General features: G+C 37.5%; 1 protein-coding gene across 6 annotated transcripts in view; it reads right to left on the bottom strand.

The window, feature by feature from the left end:
* The window catches only part of MSH3 (mutS homolog 3), a 180,774-nt gene that overhangs the window by 26,841 nt on the left and 135,922 nt on the right, over positions 1-18,011 (bottom strand). For all 6 annotated transcript variants that reach the window (XR_004624118.1, XM_034656443.1, XM_034656445.1 and 3 more), the window contains one exon: positions 13,108-13,265. Coding sequence is in view for 5 of the 6 variants with exons in the window: in XM_034656443.1 (XP_034512334.1) it covers positions 13,108-13,265 (158 nt within the window). In the remaining variant the exon portion in view is untranslated. The remainder of the gene's footprint in view (positions 1-13,107; positions 13,266-18,011) is intronic.

The raw sequence follows: 18,011 nt of genomic DNA, 5'->3' as shown, positions 1-18,011 counted from the left end.
CATTTTTTTAAAAATTGTGTTGCATTTAATTAAACATAAACATTAACCCAGAAATGGAATGAAGTCACCAATGATTTACCACTACATTGTATGCATTTTTAAAAGAACCTGAAAAGCCAAATACCTAAACAACGATTTCCAGGTGGTAGAATTACAGGTGATTTAAATTTCTTCCTTTTTTGAGCTTTTCTATTTTTAAATTTGCACAGTGAACAAGCATTACAGTGTAATTAGAAAACGTGTTATTTTTAAAAATCACAAATGATACATTTAAGAATACTTTTATTGTACCGTTACTTTAAGACAAGGGAAAAAGAAGGTAATTACCAGGTTAAATAAGCAGCTTTCTTCTAGCAACATCAAAAAATATTTTATTAGCAGCAATAAAATTATTATAAAAGAAAAAAGTTTCTTTCTTTCATATAATTGTTTCTAACGGTTGCAGTCAGATCACACTACAGTATTTAAAATTAATTTATAAAAGTTGTAACACTGAACTGCATATATAAAACCAAGCAAAAAATATTGTTAGCAATCTTTCAATTTCAATGGAAACACTGCTGAGAATCAAGACAGCAATCCAGGAAAATGCCAAACTTGTGTTGGCTCTCATGAAACCATGTTCACTGCAAGTATCTACAATCACATGCAGGCCACTTATGAAGGACATGGGCATTTTCCTATCAAAGGGAACCCAGGATGTGCTGACTCGGGCAAACTATTCTCTAACACATCTATTAGTCCACTCTGGGGGAAAGTCCCAAGAATTTCAAAAGAAAATAATTAACAGGGCAAATGTTCCTTCCCAACCTTAACTGTATCTGTGAAAGCTACAAATAATTAAGGCCATCAAAAGAAAAAGAGGATTAATCAGTCATCAGGAATAAGATTAATCAGATTAATTAATATGATTAATAGAGGGGAACCTGACATAACCAGAGGGATGCATCCTTATAATTAAACACACATTATGAGCTCAGGCAGGCAAAATCACAATCTCTCTGATTCTGCTGTTCTCTTTGCAAAATGTCAGGAGCTGAAATTGAACAATGGCTCCTAAATCTGGATATGAGGTTCTTAAATAGAGTCCAAGAGTCCCCTTCATCACACCAATTACAAAACTATCTCCAGGGGATCTGTGTTCAAGGGAACTGCTGAGGGTCTGCATTTCAAACCAAACCAAATCCTCAGGTGACTGAAGTATTAAATTCATACAACCACTTCCTATCAAAAGATGAAGTGAGGCATCTCCTGTTTGGCAAACACAGCTGTGGGAACTAAATAAACAACAGAGATATTCATAGGCAACATTTCTGATGCCAATAGAATTCATAACAGCCTACTCATTTAGTAAAATATCACTTATCATGTGGTTTTTAGTGCTGGTATTTACTACCAACTAGAAAACATGCACTGAATCAAGATGCTCTCTTTCTGTCCAAGAAGGATCTATATCTATCTATCTATATCTATATATAAAATATATATTATGATATATACATATATATATAAAATATATATTAGGATATATACATATATATGTATATACAAATATATATTATATATATTTAATAGAGTACAAATACTCCACAGTAGGTGCTCAATCAATATTTGTTGAATTAAACTAGACTGGGCAAACAAATCAGTAATCATCTGCACAGTCAAAAGCAAATATTTAAAATAAGTTAAGCATTTGGGGCGCCTGGGTAGCGCAGTCGTTGGGCGTCTGCCTTCGGCTCAGGGCGTGATCCTGGCGGTCTGGGATCGAGCCCCGCATCCGGCTCCTCCGCTGGGAGCCTGCTTCTTCCTCTCCCACTCCCCCTGCCTGTGTTCCCTCTCTCGCTGGCTGTCTCTCTGTCAAATAAGTCAATGAATCTTTAAAAAAAAAAAAATAAAATAAAAAAAAAAATAAAATAAGTTAAGCATTTGAATGCCTGTTACTCTCCAATTCTCTCTCAAAATAAACACACTGTTGCCATTTTGAGTACACAGCATTCTTGAAGTGAGGGGCCATAACAGAGTTTACTTGGGTAACATGGCAAGAAAATTATTAACCAAGTGCCACTTAATGTAAATACCCCTTTCTACCAACATTTAATTGACATAAAAGAAGTAAATGATGCCGAGAGAAGACAATTGTTTTGCTTTTTTCAAACCAGACTTAATAATTCATTGCTTTTCTAAAAATAAGTGAGTCTAAAAAGCTGAATAAGGTTTAAGTTTGCATTTGTCAGGATAATAAACAACAAATCTTATATTTTAGTGATGCACTCAAACATGTTAATGATCCTTGGAAATATGTGTCTAGAAATATTTCACTGATAAATACATATATCACAATATACTGATATAATTATCCTAATTAGAGCCACATGTATATGTTTGCCAAAATTCTACTTTTAAAAATAATGTTCTTATTCAGGAAAAGGCTTATACAAGGTTACAATACCCAGTAAAAAATATTCCTAAAGCCTGACTGTTCACAGCTTTTCACATATTTATTTATTCCTCTTACAGCACAGCACATGGCACACAGTAGGCATTCAATGACTATTTACAGAATCCATGAATTTAAACCCAGTGTCATAAATGTCCAATCAATAATACAAAAATAACCAATTTAAAGATAAAAGTTTGGAGCCAAATTTAATGCATATATCTCACTCTGCTAGATTTTCAGTATTTCTTCCATTGGGTACAAAAAGGATTTGCAATGATTTAGAATAACAACATATCTCTAATGGAAGAATTACAATGAATATGAAACTAAGATCATAAGCCATATAGTAAATCTTCACATTTAAGACAGCACATTTTACATGAGCTTTGAAAATGCTAATTTTGGGGTCTCAGAGATTCCAATTTAATAGGTCTCTGATACAGAGCTTAGAAAGTTCTAAATGTTTGAAACAAGCATCTCTATGATTCTGAGGCAGCTGTTATTAAGAACCGTTATTAGAGAAATACTCCCATGTATGAGAAGGGGAAAACTGAACCAAATTTGTTTCTGCACCTGAGCCTTGAATTTAGCTCTTGCTTTCCTGGCAGCCAAGACAAAAAGGAATTAAAGAGGAAGCAACCATTGGCTCATGAGAGGAGGCCTGGCAGTTTGTCAGAGAAGGCCAATAAATCGCTTCAAATCTTTTTGTAAACAGGCACAGCATGCACACGGAGGGAAAACAATTCCCTAACTTTAACAAAAAATGAGTTATCAGATGGCATTTCATGTAAAAGACAGTAAATAATAAATATGAAAATTTATGAGCAATTCTGAAGACTATATAGAAACATCATCAAATGGGTATGTCTAATTTTATTTTATGTATTTATTTTTGAAACAGAGAAAGCGCAAGCACACACATGCAAATGCATGCCCACATGCCTGTGCTAGTGGTGGGGGGGGTGGGGGACAGAGAGAGAAGGGGAGAGAATCCTAAGCAGACTCCACACCCAGCATGGAGTCGGACGCAGGGCTCTATCTCACAACTATGGGATCATGACCAGAGCCAAAATCAAGAGTCAGATGCTTAGCTGACTGAGCCACCCAGACACCCTTAATTTAATTTTAAAGTACAAGTACAAACTTTTACATACTGCTGGCAGCCTCTCTGAAGAACAAGAAAGATGCACATTCCTTATATTCCACAGTCCCACTCCTAGATAACAGCCTGGATTCAGAAAACTCATTCATGTGCACCAGAAGATGTGTGTAAGACAAGTACCAGTACTGTTTGCGTTTGCCACAAATTTGAATCATGTTAAGTATCAATCAAGGAAAATAGATAAACTGTGGTAGGTGCATACACAATGGAATATCCATAATTATAGCAAAATGAATAAGCTAGAATTTATGTATCCATGCGGATGAATTTCATAAATATAATACTGAGGGGGGAAGCCACTTGCAGAAAAATACACAGTGCGATGTGATATATATAAAGTGTAAAAGCATACCCAATAACTCTGTGTTGTCTCAAAAACATACCTATGTAGTAAAAATACAGAGAAATGCATGGGATGAAAACAATAGTCAAGAAGGGCAGCTCCTCTAGATGGAGTGGAAGGGAAAAGAATTAGGGAGAGTTATGGGTTCAGTAGTATTGGCAATGTTTTATTTCTTTAGTAGGTTGGTAGTTGTCTGGGGGATTGTTATATGTCTGAATTATTTCACAATAAACAAATGAAAAATATGAAAGCATAATATCACTCCATATTCTAGTAAGGATCTAGGATATAAATGAATGTGGTCCATGCAGATTCCTTTCCAATTATAACAGGAAGAGAGGATGAGGACAGAAGAAAAGACAGGGAACAGGGTCCTTATACTAAAGCAGTGCATCCCAGATACAGCCCTCTGGGGTTAGAGATATCTGCATAGCAGATACCTTGCAGCCATTAAGTCATGTGAGATTAATCAGCATGAACTGATAGAGAAATATGTCCCCCACATATTAGGAAATAAAAGCAAGTTGCATAGCAGTAATGCTTAGTACAATAGCATTTATATAAGAGATTTACATATACTTGTACATTTGTGGGAACTTATACAAAGAACATTAATAGTTGTTGACCTGGGCAGAAGGAAAAAGTTCCACTTTATACCCTTTATATTATCAAGCTGTTTTCATATTAAGCATTCATAATTTTTAAATTAACTTTTTTTTTTGTTAAAGATTTTATTTATTTGAGACAGAGAGAAAGAGAGCACAAGCAGGGAGGAGGGTCCAAGGGAGAGGGCGAACCAGACTCTCCGCCGAGCAGGGAGGCTGATGCGGGGCTCGATCCCAAGACCCCAAGATCATGACCTGAGCCGCAGGCAACCACTTAACCAACTGAGCCACTTAGGCACCCCTAAATTAACTTTTATAATTAAACAACTGAGCTCTCCAGCAAGGGCTTGGGGAAATGCTTCTCAACCTCAGCTGCACTTCAAAACCATCTGGATGCTTACATAACTCAACTTCCAGACCCCAGTCCAACTTAGAACCTCTGACGGTAGGGTCCAAGTATCACTATTTTTTAAAAGCTCCATTACAAAAAAAGTCTAATGGGGGTGCCTGGGTGGCTCAGTGGGTTAAATGTCAGACTCCTGATTTCAGCTCAGGTCATGATCTCAGGGTCGTGAGATTAAGTAAGCCCTATTTGTCTTGGGCTTTGTGCTAGGTGTAGAGCCTGCTTTAAGATCTACTCCCCCCCAGTTCCCCTGCCCCTCCTCACCTTTGTGTGCACATGCACACTCTTTCTCTCTCAAAAAAAAAAAAGCGTAATGTACATTAAGGGTTAAAACTCATTGTTTTAGATGTTACATGTGCAAATGACAATGTGAGTTATGAAGATTAAAGACACCAATCTTATATACTGATCCAGACAAGAAAACCATCAATGTCTAAAGGAGGAAGAACTAAGGTTATATATAGGGTGGGTTAAAAACTTTTTGGAAAAGCTCTGATACACTGAAGTACCTGGGAAGGTTTACACTCAGAGCCCCAAATTCCATTCTATTGAGTAGGGAAGAAAAATTCGCCCTGGAAAAAAGTGTTCCCAGACAGTGACCGGATAAGCATTTCACTAGACTCCTATAAAACATCTCATTTCGACTGGTACTGCCCTTAACTTGAGGTTGTATCTCTGTTACATATTTATTTCAGATTTTAAAAAATATTAATAAGCAGAAGAAAAGAACACTCACCATAATCCCATATCCCTCATGATATTTTGGAATATAAGCCTTCTTTTTAGATGATTTTCTCTGCATATATTTACATACATAATTTCTCATACAAAAGTGGAATTATACTGAATGTCAGGCTTTGTAACCAGCTCTTTTTTGTGTATTATAACAAGAATACTCTTTCATGTAATACTGCCTCTGGATGGGCCCATCAGGACCAGGTAACTGTAAAATGTATCCCCAAGTAGCTGAAAAAAACTGACATTTGTGGAGTTAATTCCGAATGAAAGCTACTCTACTGAAACAAAGAATTCGGTGTTTGCAAGGTTTACAGCTTAGTTGTTGCATTACGCAGTGATGGTAATCAGTCCAGCTCCTCAAGGCTGCTCCTGGTTCACGAGATAAAGGCACGTTATCACGCCATCAGCACGGAGGGAGAAGCTCATGTTCCACACAAGCACCTTCCAGGCCAGCTACTAGCTGTCTTACTGCTACAAATCGTTGTCTAACACAATAAAGAGGTTTCTTTAAGCTGTTTTCTTTAGCAATTTATTTGTTTTTCTAGGTACTGCGAACTATTTTAAATGAACAAGTTTACCTTTGTGGAAAACTCTGAGACAAATCTGTGGCTTCCCCACCACAGTGTTGGTGATAAATATTTTAAGCTTCATTGCTGGCTCCATTTTAAGCCCTCACCCTCATTTTTACTTATGCTATTTGGAATCTTCTGCAAACCAACACTTAGTTCCTTTCTGGAAGATGGCAGGATAAATATGAATGAACGAGCAAGCAAATATATACACATATATACAATCACTTCTCCGGCACTGCATGGTCTTACCGCATTGTAATGCCTTGTGCCTCCATGTCCCTTACCACACCCGAGTTTCTGGAGGGCAGGTCAAGTGGTCTCATTTGGCTTTGTATCCCTAAGGCCTAGCATCAAACTCTGATACACGGTAAAGTTTTAAGAAAAATACGTGTTCAGCACACTAGAGTTTTGGCCTCGTTATTGAGCGACTGCTCAAGTGTCCTAACGGCCTATAGTTTGTGCTTACAACACAGAAATGTAATGGCCATCTTATGAAGTAGCCTCCTTGCTGTGCTACACCACCATTCATTCACTCCTCTTGGTCACCGAGGCCTGATGCCTCCTTGTCTCTAGTTCTTCATCTATCTCTCTTCACCCACTGGAGTTACTAGGGCCTGTCAGTTCCAACCCTGCAACATCTTTCCTCTGCCCCTTGCCCCTTCCATTTCTATCAGTCTAATTAAGATGCTTAGGATCTCCCCAAGAATTACTGCATGATATCACCCCTTTGTATAGTCTGTCTTTCACAGCATGGCCAGATTAATCTTCCTAGAACCTCAAAGGTAGCTCTGATCACATCACTTTCCCACTCCTACGTCTTCAAGGACTTCCCACTGCCCATGGGATTAGCTTCCATTTGCCTGATCTTGACTTAAAGTTCCATTCATTCAAAAGCCCTGTTCTTGAGTATCTGTAATGTATGTACAAAGTAGAGAGAGGTCCAGGTTCTGCGAGGGAGAAGGGAAATGTACGAAACATGAAACTCATCTTCTGGGACTGGACCACACAACAGTAGAGGTAGACCTGTACATGAAGAACTATAAAGCTAAAAGTGGTAAGAGCTTTAAAACAAGGCAAATACATGGATGATGGAAGTACAGAGATGAGAAAGAAATTCTGGCTATGGGAATCAAGGAAGACTTCATAAACGAAGTGGAATTTTAACAAAAAAAAAAACTAACAGAGTATTTCTGGCAGAGGAAATAATATAAACTGAAAAAAAGACAAATGGGAAAGTATATAATAGCTTCCTGTAATTCAGAAGGAAGTGCTGGGTCGACACATAGGTAGGTAAGGGAAAGAAACCGAAAACAAGACTGAAAAGGTTGGAGGTCATCTGGTGGTTCCTGACTGACATACTTGGACACCTGCATTAGAGGTTTAGCAGCAGAATGACTTGATCATAGCTGTGCTCAGAGAGGCACCTCACAAAGGCTTAAAAACTGACTGGGGAGAGGAAAAAAGAAAGAGTGAGAGAGCAGGGAACCAGTTTCTGCAATAATATGTAGTAAGTAATGGGTGCCAGGATTAGACGTGAAGCAGGAAAAATGCATCACTGGCCAAAGTGCACTCAGCAATACCCACTGGGGTCAATGCAGTCACACTCATGCATATTTTACCTGTTTCTTTCCTGCTTGACTGAGTTGCTCCTGAGTCCAGGTGAAACAGTAGGTGTCTCAAGTTTAAAGGCCACAACCAGCCAGCCCAGTTAGGCTGCTATGTGTGGCACCTACAGCTGTGGACCCACCACTGCCCAGGCTCGGGGAGCCTCGTCCCAGGTCCCAACCTTGTCCTTTCCATGCTCTCATCAGTCAGAACACGGTGTGTCCACCTCTGTGGCTCTTGGAGCCAACATCAAGTCCATACTGCTCTACACTTGCCAAGTTTTATCCAACTCTCTACCTCACTCATCTCCTAAACCCTGACACTGGGCACCTCGGAGTACTGCCAGATAACCAGCCAACTCTCCTATGTCCTCGCTCTCTTCTCTGCAGGGGCATTCCCTCCCTTTCCTCTCTAGTCTCTCCCTTGCAGCCCTCTCCAAAATCAGCTATTCATTTCCTTGCCTCCTGTGACACCTCAAGGATTTTCCTGCTCACCACTCTTACTTCTAGTAATAAAAACTGCCCCTTTGAGGTTATACCGTTTGACCATAACATCTTCCCTTTGCCCATGTTGTCAGCTATTTAACTTAAAATCACTCCCCCTCATTCATCAAAGTTGTTAACATTTGGTGTATATTTTCTCCTCTGCCCCAAGAGCCCTGCCAACGCTTCTGGTAGCACTGAGGGTCCGTGTAGCTAAACGAGCCACCACCTAGATCGATCCTAGATCTCCTCTTAGCCACTCTCCTCCTCTCTTCTACCTCAGCCATCCAACACCAGGGGCACATCCTGGACGTCAGCAGAGACATGAACTGTTTCACCTCAAAAGCTGCCCATTCTGGCTCACACAGCACCTTTACAACTGCTGTTCAAACCCCTCAGGACTCTAGCCCACCTACCACTGTGCCTTCCCCTGGGCCCTCTTCTTTGTTGACATTCCATGGTCCAGTATTCCCAACATACACTTGCCAGCTATTTTTTTTTTTTTAGATTTAAAGATTTTATTTATTTATTTATTTATTTATTTATTTATTTATTTATTTATCTGACAGGGAGAGCAGCACAGGGAGAGGGAGAAGCAGAGAAGGGAGCCCAATGTGGGGCTTGATCCCAGGACCTTAAGATCATGACCTGAGCCGAAGGCAGACGCTTAATGGCTGAGCCACCCAGGCGTCCCCACTTGCCAACTCTGAAACTCCCTCTGTTTTTTCATTCACTTTTCTGGAAAAACTCCACCCTTGGAGGGGTTGCAAAAAAGGGTAACACTCTAATTCTATCGTTCCTTCTTTGCTTATTAGCTGGGGTGCTTCTATAATGAGAAACTTCCTCTCATCACCTGTGTGGAAAGGTGGGATAGCTGCTTGATTCTCTATTTATTTTTCAATTTTCATTCTCCAAAGTGATTAATGATTTTTTGTTGTATCATTAACTTATTCTAATGTCCTCCAAGGTAATCAGTGCATTTTTTAAATCATAAATTTATGGATATAACATATCCCCCTGGATATCCCACTGAAACATGTTCAAGTCTACCATTCAAAACAAGACAAGTCCCTCACCGGATCTCTCACCTCCTCCTTCCAGCCTGGCGCCCCTGTACAGTCTATTTCTTGACCTTTCACTCATCCTTTACCATCTTTAACTGAAGTATGGTCCCACCACTCCACCGAAATAGCTCTTGCTGGGGCGCCTGGCTGGTGCAGTTGGTAGGGCATTTGACAATTGGTTTTGGCTCACATTGTGATCTCAGGGTCATGAGACCGAGCCCTGAATCAGGCTCCACGCTCAGCACAGAGTCTGCTTGAGATTCTCCCTCTCCCTCCGTCCCTGCCACTCACGCTCTTTCTCTCTTTCTAAAATAGATAAATAAATCTTTTTAAAAAAACGAACAAAACAGCTTGTGCTAAGATCACTAATGACCACCACTCTGTCAAGATCAAAGTTGACTTTTCAGGTTTCATTTCACCTGACCACTCTGTGCTGCTGGCCACTTCCTTTCTCCTTGGAGGAGTCTTCCCCTGACAATGTAACATCTTGGTTTTTGTCCTCTGGTCAGTTTTTCTAGCTTATCATCTTACTCATCTATGACATGTGGGCAGTCCTAAGGCTCAGTCTTCGAACCCTATTTTCTTCCCTATACTCTCTGCTGAGATGATCTCACCTACACCCAAGACTTTACTTACAGCTTATGCAAAAACGTCTCACAGCAAATTTATATCATTACCTTTCATCTCTCCCTCTGGACTCTATATACATAACTGTCTATATACAACTGACAGCTCCCCTCAAATGTCTCAGAATATTTCTACTTACTATGTATAAAAATAAAGTGAGGATCTACGGAAAAAAGAAAATCACCCTCTTCCAGTAAATGCCAGCATTGTCCAACCAGACACACAAACCACTGTCATCTCTGACAACTCCATTTATCTCAGCTGCATATCCCTCCTATCATCAAGCTCTGTTGATTTATTTCCTGAACAACTTTCAAATGTGACTCCTTCCCATTCTAATACTACAAATCTCATCCAAACTACTGACACCTCTCACTAAGACCACTACAGGAGTCTACTGATAAGGTTACTACTGTGTCTTTTCTCCAAACATTCCCTGCATTGTAGTCTGTGTAGATGTGATCATGCCAAGCCTTGCATAAAACCCTTCAATGGTTTCCCACGGCTTAGAATAAACTCCCAACACTCTACACTCTGTGTAGTTTACCCCAATCTATTCTTCAGCTTCACGTAAAATAACGCTCCCCTAGAGTCACTCTTCAGTCCCTTATCTATGATTTTCTTTTTTAAATGCTAACGGGCCTCAGCACACATTGTCCCTCTACTGCAATGCTCTTTCTTCCTTTGCTTAGTTAGCTCACCCTTCAGATAGGCCTGAAGAGTCACTTGCTAAGGGAAGCCTTCCCCTGTCCAGATCATACCCTAGTCTCACAGGCTGTCATGGCATCTTGTACACAGCCTTTATAGACTTGCCACAGCTGCAATTTCACATTTTTTTCTTTACAATTTTTTGGGTTAATGCTGATCTTCTCTAGCAGGTAAGTTTTTTTTTTTAATAAAAATTTTTTATTATGTTATTTAGTCACCATACAGTACATCTAGCGGGTAAGTTTTACCAGCACAGAAACTATGGTTGCATTATAGTCCTAGTGCCTGTCATATATTAGATGCTAAGTTAGTATATGTTGCATGAATGAATAAATGAAAATGAATGAATACCCATATTTCTTTTTTTTCTTTCTTTCTTTTTTTTTTTTTTTTTTTTAGTTTTTTTTTATTTATTTGTCAGAGAGAGAGAGAGAGAGCGCACAAGCAGGGGGAGTGGCAGGCAGAGAGAGAAGCAGGGTCTTGAGCAAGGAGCCTGGCAAGATCCCAGGACTCTGGAATCATGATCTGGAGCCGAAGGCAGTTAGTTGCTTAATGGACTAAGCCACCCAGGCATCCCTAAATACCCAAATTTCTTGAAATTAGTGTGGTTTGTCCTTTTTCAGAAGGCTTATACTTGCTATCACTGAATGTACTTTATATAAAGTATTGAATGTAAAGGGCACAGGGCAGTCCCTATACATTGATAAAAATGTTTGTTACACTATTATTTTAAATATGTTATTATTATAATAAAGTTTAGCTATTTTTATTATTATCACATTTTTTGTAGGCAAAAACTATTTCCTGATTACCTCTGAATTCATTCCCAAACATCTGCCTAACTCCATGAGGAAAATTAGACAAAAGCAAATCCTTACTTTCTGTTTCCCTTGCAATTACAGCCATGAGACATAGGTCTGGTTAGTGAAATATTAAGTGGAAATTTTCTGAGAGGCTTCTAAAAAGGTTTTGATTTCCTGGGGGGGAAAAATGGTGTGTGGGGTGGGAAACTGTGGCATTCTGTCTTCCTTTTTCCTCATGTGATGTGATGTCCGGAGTCATAGCAACTATTTTGCAACTATGAGGGTAAGGCCAACAAAACTGCAGAACCACTGAAGCAGCAGAAGCAGCAGCCCATCCCAAGCCTTCTCGTATGAGAAAAGTAAACTCTTACTTTCTTTTCTATTACTTGTATCTAAAAACATCTGTAACTGACATTCTGCTCACTAACAAGCTTCTCTTTCAGATAAACCACCTTACTTTGCACAAGAAGTCTTTTTCTCTTTCTTTTTATTTTTCTCTTCTCCTTTTAATCTTTTTTCTTTGTTAATTTCTGTCACTCTCCCTAATAATGTAACCAAAATAAAATAACAAGTGTGTGTGTGTATATACATATATACACACACTTTTTTTTATAAAATAAAAAAATTAATGACAATTTAAAAAGTAAAGAAAGAGTCCTTAAATTTCTTATACTGAGTTGATCTACAAATATACAGAGATCAAAATAACATCTCTTTGGTGATATGGCATCAAACAGACTTTAGTCTCTTTTGCTTTGCTCACTCTCAGACTAATAACCAAGCTCTAAGGTACAGTATTTTAATGATATATTCTGATGTAATTCCAAAGTCAAGTATCATATAAATGTGCAGCTAGACAATAAATTAAACATTTATACACAAAGCTTGAATACACATATATAGACTATATTTAATTTTTCCAAAAATGTATATGAAAGAAATATAATACTTTAAGAACTGATATATCTGAATAAATAGATTAAACTCTGATTTTCCTATTAGTGAGACCAGGATATTTCACCCATATTCCTAATATGACCTGCAATTTAGATTTATAAACTACAGGTAAGACCTAGTCGGTTGTAGGGAATGTTCTTAGAGTAAAAAACAAAAACACAAACAAAAAAAGAATTAAATTATCTTAAGCCAGTGCCCTTTTCAGTCTGTTCTCAGTCCCCCACCTACAAAACAAGGATAGTGGACTGGTTTCCAGACTGTTCTCCACAGAGCCTATCCAGGCAAGTCTGCAAACCTTCCACTCTGACTCAGGCAGAGCCGATCTGCTTTTATCTGTTTAAATATTCATCTTTTATATAAGATTTTTGTTAAAGTAAGAACTCAGTAACTAAAAATAACTTGAAAATTAACGGACAAAATGCTCTCCTTGGTCTTTTCTGATATTAATATTCATGATGAAATGATTTCTTTAAGCTCCTAAGCTTTAAATATTTTAAGACCAAATCTATTCATCTAAATATGTACACAGAAAGTTCATGTGACAATGTGGGCTTGCTTTATTTTCAGAAATATATTCAAATAGAACTAATGTTTTTACCTCGTGAAAATGCCATCCACGATTCCAATTGTTGCTTCTTCTGCAGGAACGTAGGAGCCAATCTGAGCCATGACAGTAATCAGTGCAACTTGTTTTATGTAGGAGCTCTTTCCACCCATGTTTGGTCCAGTGATTATCATTACTCTCTCTGAATCTCCCTAGAAAATTAAAAAGCAATTTCACTTATTGTACCCAAAGGACTTTTATGTAATATCTATAATTTATTCCATAAATGGGAATGCATTAGGCAAAAGATGGCTTTCTGGTATTTAAATATGTTACCAATTAAATATCACAAAGGGAAACAGGGCCTCTTTGTCTTCAACCTGAACTGTGCTATTGCAGAACAGTGAATTCTGAGCAACGCACAGGATTGTTTCTGCATATGAAAAAGGAAACAACAAGAAGCAACCTAAATGAGATAACTACTATGACTTTCTCATTAAATATTCATTAATCTGCCTCTCTGTGTGCACAATCTATCAATTTCCATTCATCCATCCCCAAACTGCACACATTACATAGCTAATTGCTCAAGGCCCTAATTTGGGTTGGTAGCACAAGAATTTTTTCAGTTACAGATAGATGACTACTAAAGAGGTTTATAATACCAAATTCTAGGTATCAGCTTTATCAGTATTTTCACTGGGATTTCATCAGAGCACGTAAAGGAGGCAGAAAAGCTCAAACACTTGTACTAGTTTAACTTCTAGAACTTGCCTCTATTAATGAATTACAATACTTGCCACATAGAGACTCATCCTAAGGGACATTGTCTAGCTGTAGCCCTCTACAGAGGAATGAGCCCGAGGCATCCATGTGCTGTGCTCTGTGAACCCACCACATTGGGCAATACCTGCCAGGTCAAGAGCAGCCACTGTGTAACTCACCAACAGCCTGAAAGGTGACCTCACATGAAAGGGCTTCTGAAATTAATCAAATAATCTCTTGGGGGTTTAATCTGAGTACCATGCAGTGATTCAATCTGGAGGAACACAGAACAAGGCCACAAAGCACTGAGGACCATGAGTAAGAAGTTATGTGGAAACAAAAGGTATGAAGAAAAATTACATAGAAAGGGAATGAAGGGCATAGTCAGCAATGAAAAGAGAAAAAGCAGAGGAGAGCCCAGAGGAGGTGAGAAACTTCATGCCAATCATGAGGGTCTCAAATTTAAAATATAAAGTCATACTATTGAGGGGATAGAAAGAAAACTGATTTCATCTCTGAAGTTGTCTTATATCCTAATTAACCAGATATTTCCAATCTCACTAAAGCCAAGCTGTACTAGAGATCTTGTTCTCCCTGTGATTCCTTTCTCTTATGGTTACAGGTCACTTTAAAATACATCATATGCCTCCATTATTTGAAGGAACTTGAGTGAATCTATGTTCCTTGGAACAGAAAGAGCCTAGCACAACGAAAGCAAAGAAAGAAAGTTTGCATGAGGAGAATGATGAAAAAAATGATTAAAATAAATTCTCCTACAGAGATTTAAAAATAATAAACCTATTGTAAACAACCAAATATGTGACCTAACCAAACATTTCAAAAATTTAAATAAAATGATCACCTTTTCTAAAATTGGCAAAAATGACACAAGAAATAGATAATCTGAATAATCCTGTATCTATTAAAGAAATTACATCTTAATTAAAAGCCCTTCCATAAGAAAAACTCCAAACCCAGATAATTTCTCCACTGATTCCTGCAAACATATAAGAAATAGCACTTATTTTACAAAAACTCTTCCACAGAACAGAACAAGGGCAACTCTTACCAAAACATTTCAAAAATCCAACAAGAATCTTGATACCAAAAACCCGACAAGAACATTACAAGAAAGAAAAATTACAGGCCAATTTCATCCATAAATATATATGTAAAACTCCTTAGAATATTAATATACCAATCCAAAGCTATATAAACATTTGGAGTTTTTGAGGAGTATAAGGTTGGTTTAATATTCAAAGGCCAATCAATGTAATTCACCATATTAAGAGAATAAAGAAGACAAATCAGATGATGACCTCCAAAGACAGAGAGAAAGCATTTGATAAAATTCAGTATCTACTCATTAAAAAAAAAAAAAAGGCACGAAAAGGAAAGAAAAGGTACAATTATTGGAAAGAAAATAATACATCTGTCATTATTCCTACATGTCATGATTACATTCCCAGAAAATTTAAAGAAATTATAAAAATTATTATAATTGATAAATGAATTAAGCAAGATCTTTGGATATAAAGTCAGTATTCAAAACTCAACTTTATTTCTAGATTTTAGCAAGAAGTAATTGAAAATAGAAAATTCAATGATACAATTTACCACAGTATCAAAAGAAATCAAATACTAGGAATAAATCTAACAAAATGAGCAAGACGTCTACACAGCAAACTGCAAAATATTTTTGAAAGAAATTAAAGAACGCCTAATTAAATGAAAGAATATACTATGTTCACGGACTGAAAGGCTCAAAATTATAATGCTACAATAAATAACCTACAAGACCCACACTGGAATAAAACAGAAACAGACTGGGGCACCTGGGTGGCTCAGTCGATTGAGCATCAAAGTCTTGGTTTCAGCTCAGGTCATGATCTCAGAGTCTTGAGATCAAGCCCTGTGCGTAGGGCTGTGCGCAGAGTCTGTTTGTCCCTCTCCCTCTGCTTCCCCCCCACTCGCACTCTTTCAAATAAGTAAAATCTTTAAGAAAAAACCACAGAAACAGATTGATGTATATACAATAACTTGATTTATGACAGAAGCCCTTTCATGTGAGGTCACCTTCTGTTAACCCCGGGGTCCTGGGATCGAGCCCCTCATCAGGCTCCCTGCTCTGCTGGGAGCCTGCTTCTTCCTCTCCCAATCCCCCTGCTTGTGTTCCCTCTCTCGCTGGCTGTCTCACTCTGTGTCAAATAAATAAATAAAATCTTTTAAAAAATAAAAAAAATAAAAAATAAAAATGGAAGTACATTGGGTGCCTGGGTAACTCAGTCGGTTAAGCATCTGCCTTCGGCTCAGGCCATGATCCCAAGGTCCTGGGATCAAGCCTGCTTCTCCCTTTCTCTCTGCCTGTTGCTCCCCCTGTTTGTGCTCTCTGTCAAATAAATAAATAAAATCTTTTTAAAAAATTGAATTAAAATCAAATGCTATTCACCAAAAGAGGCCATTAAGGAAATGAAAAGCTACAGAAGATTATATTATATATTTCTCAAAGATTCAAAACCAGTATACAAAAAAACTTCTACAAATCAAAAGAAAGATGACCCGAAGAAAAATGGTCAAGAAAACTTTAATAGAACATGAAAAAGAAAATACATAAGTGGCTTGGTATAACTCAGACACAGGATTACAAATAAGCAAAAAAAAAAAAAAAGAAGAAGAAGAAGAAGCCACATTCAATAAACCATGATGGGACAATTGGGTACCCAGGAAAAAAAAATACAGTTAGGCTTGAATCTCACAGAGGCCCCAAATCAAATCTAGATAAGGGAATTAACTGTGAAAAGCAAACTATATAAACTTATAGAAGAAAACATGGAAGAACAGCTTAATGACATCAAGGTAGAGAATGACGTATTGAATAAGATAGGAAAAGCAACAAAAAAAATATAAATCTATAAGGGGAAAGACTAACATATTTGATTAATTTTTTAAAAAATTCTATTACGCCATCAAACACAAAATGAAAAGGTCTAAGATAAAGAAGTAGTACTCCTACATAATAAAAACACCAAAACAATGGAAAAATGGGCAAGGGACATGAATACAATATTTATAGAAAAAGAAACGCTCAAGGCCAAAAACATATTTTTTTTTTAAAGATTTTATTTATTCATTTGACAGAGAGAGAGACAGCCAGCGAGAGAGGGAACACAAGCAAGGGGAGTGGGAGAGGAAGAAGCAGGCTCCCAGGGGAGGAGCCTGATGTGGGGCTCGATCCCAGGACTCCAGGATCACGCCCTGAGCCGAAGGCAGACACTTAACGACTAAGCCACCCAGGCACCCCCGAAAAACATATTCTTAATCGGAAAAGGAAAATGAAATCCCAGGATTTTTCAAGGGACCTATAAGTTATCCCTAACATTCAAATGAAGGAAACAGTAAACATTTTTGAAGGAATAATTTTTAAAAGACACTTTCACATTCATCATATCATCAAAAGGCTTAAACGTCTACTTCTACAGCATGTTGGAAGCATATGGAGAGCAATTTGCAAATGCCTAGTAAAGTTCAAGACTCTGTATACTGGTCTACGTGACCCAGCAATTCCTCTTCTAGGAGTCTACCCTAGAAAAATACACAAGTACTCGGAAAGATATTTATGTTCACTCTAGCACTGTTTGTATTCATAATAGACAAAAAAAAAAAGCAATGTAATTGTCTATCATTAGGAAAATAAATAGATCTACTTTGTACAATTATGAAAACAATCATTTACAAAATAGCATATGACAGGTTCAATGTGCCATATTTATGTACATTTTTAAAATACATAAAATTATATATTGCTAAAATACAAACATATAAAAGAATAAAAATATGCATAAGGATAACAAGTAACATCAGGATAATAGTTACCAATCAGATAAGGAAGTTACAGGGGAGGAAAAGGGATAGCAATTAATTATGCATAACCTTAGCTAGATCTGTAACACTTTATTTACTTTAAATAAATCTAAAATTCATATCACATAAGGTCATTCTCTATGATATCTGAGTGAAGGGTAAATAGGTGTCTGTTACACTGTTTTCTATACTTTTTCATTTGCTTGAAATATTAGGTAGTTAAAAATAATTTAAATCAATTATCTTAAGATTTATTTCATGAATAATCATCATGAACCATCAAATAACTCTATATAAATCCATTAATATATTTAGGAAAAATTTACATAACT

The sequence above is a fragment of the Ailuropoda melanoleuca genome, chromosome 3 (assembly GCF_002007445.2).
Source record: "Ailuropoda melanoleuca isolate Jingjing chromosome 3, ASM200744v2, whole genome shotgun sequence".
In the NCBI taxonomy this organism is placed as follows: Eukaryota; Metazoa; Chordata; class Mammalia; order Carnivora; family Ursidae; genus Ailuropoda; species Ailuropoda melanoleuca.
The sequence above is the reverse complement of the archived record's forward strand: the minus strand, read 5'-3'. Positions and strand labels throughout refer to the sequence as shown.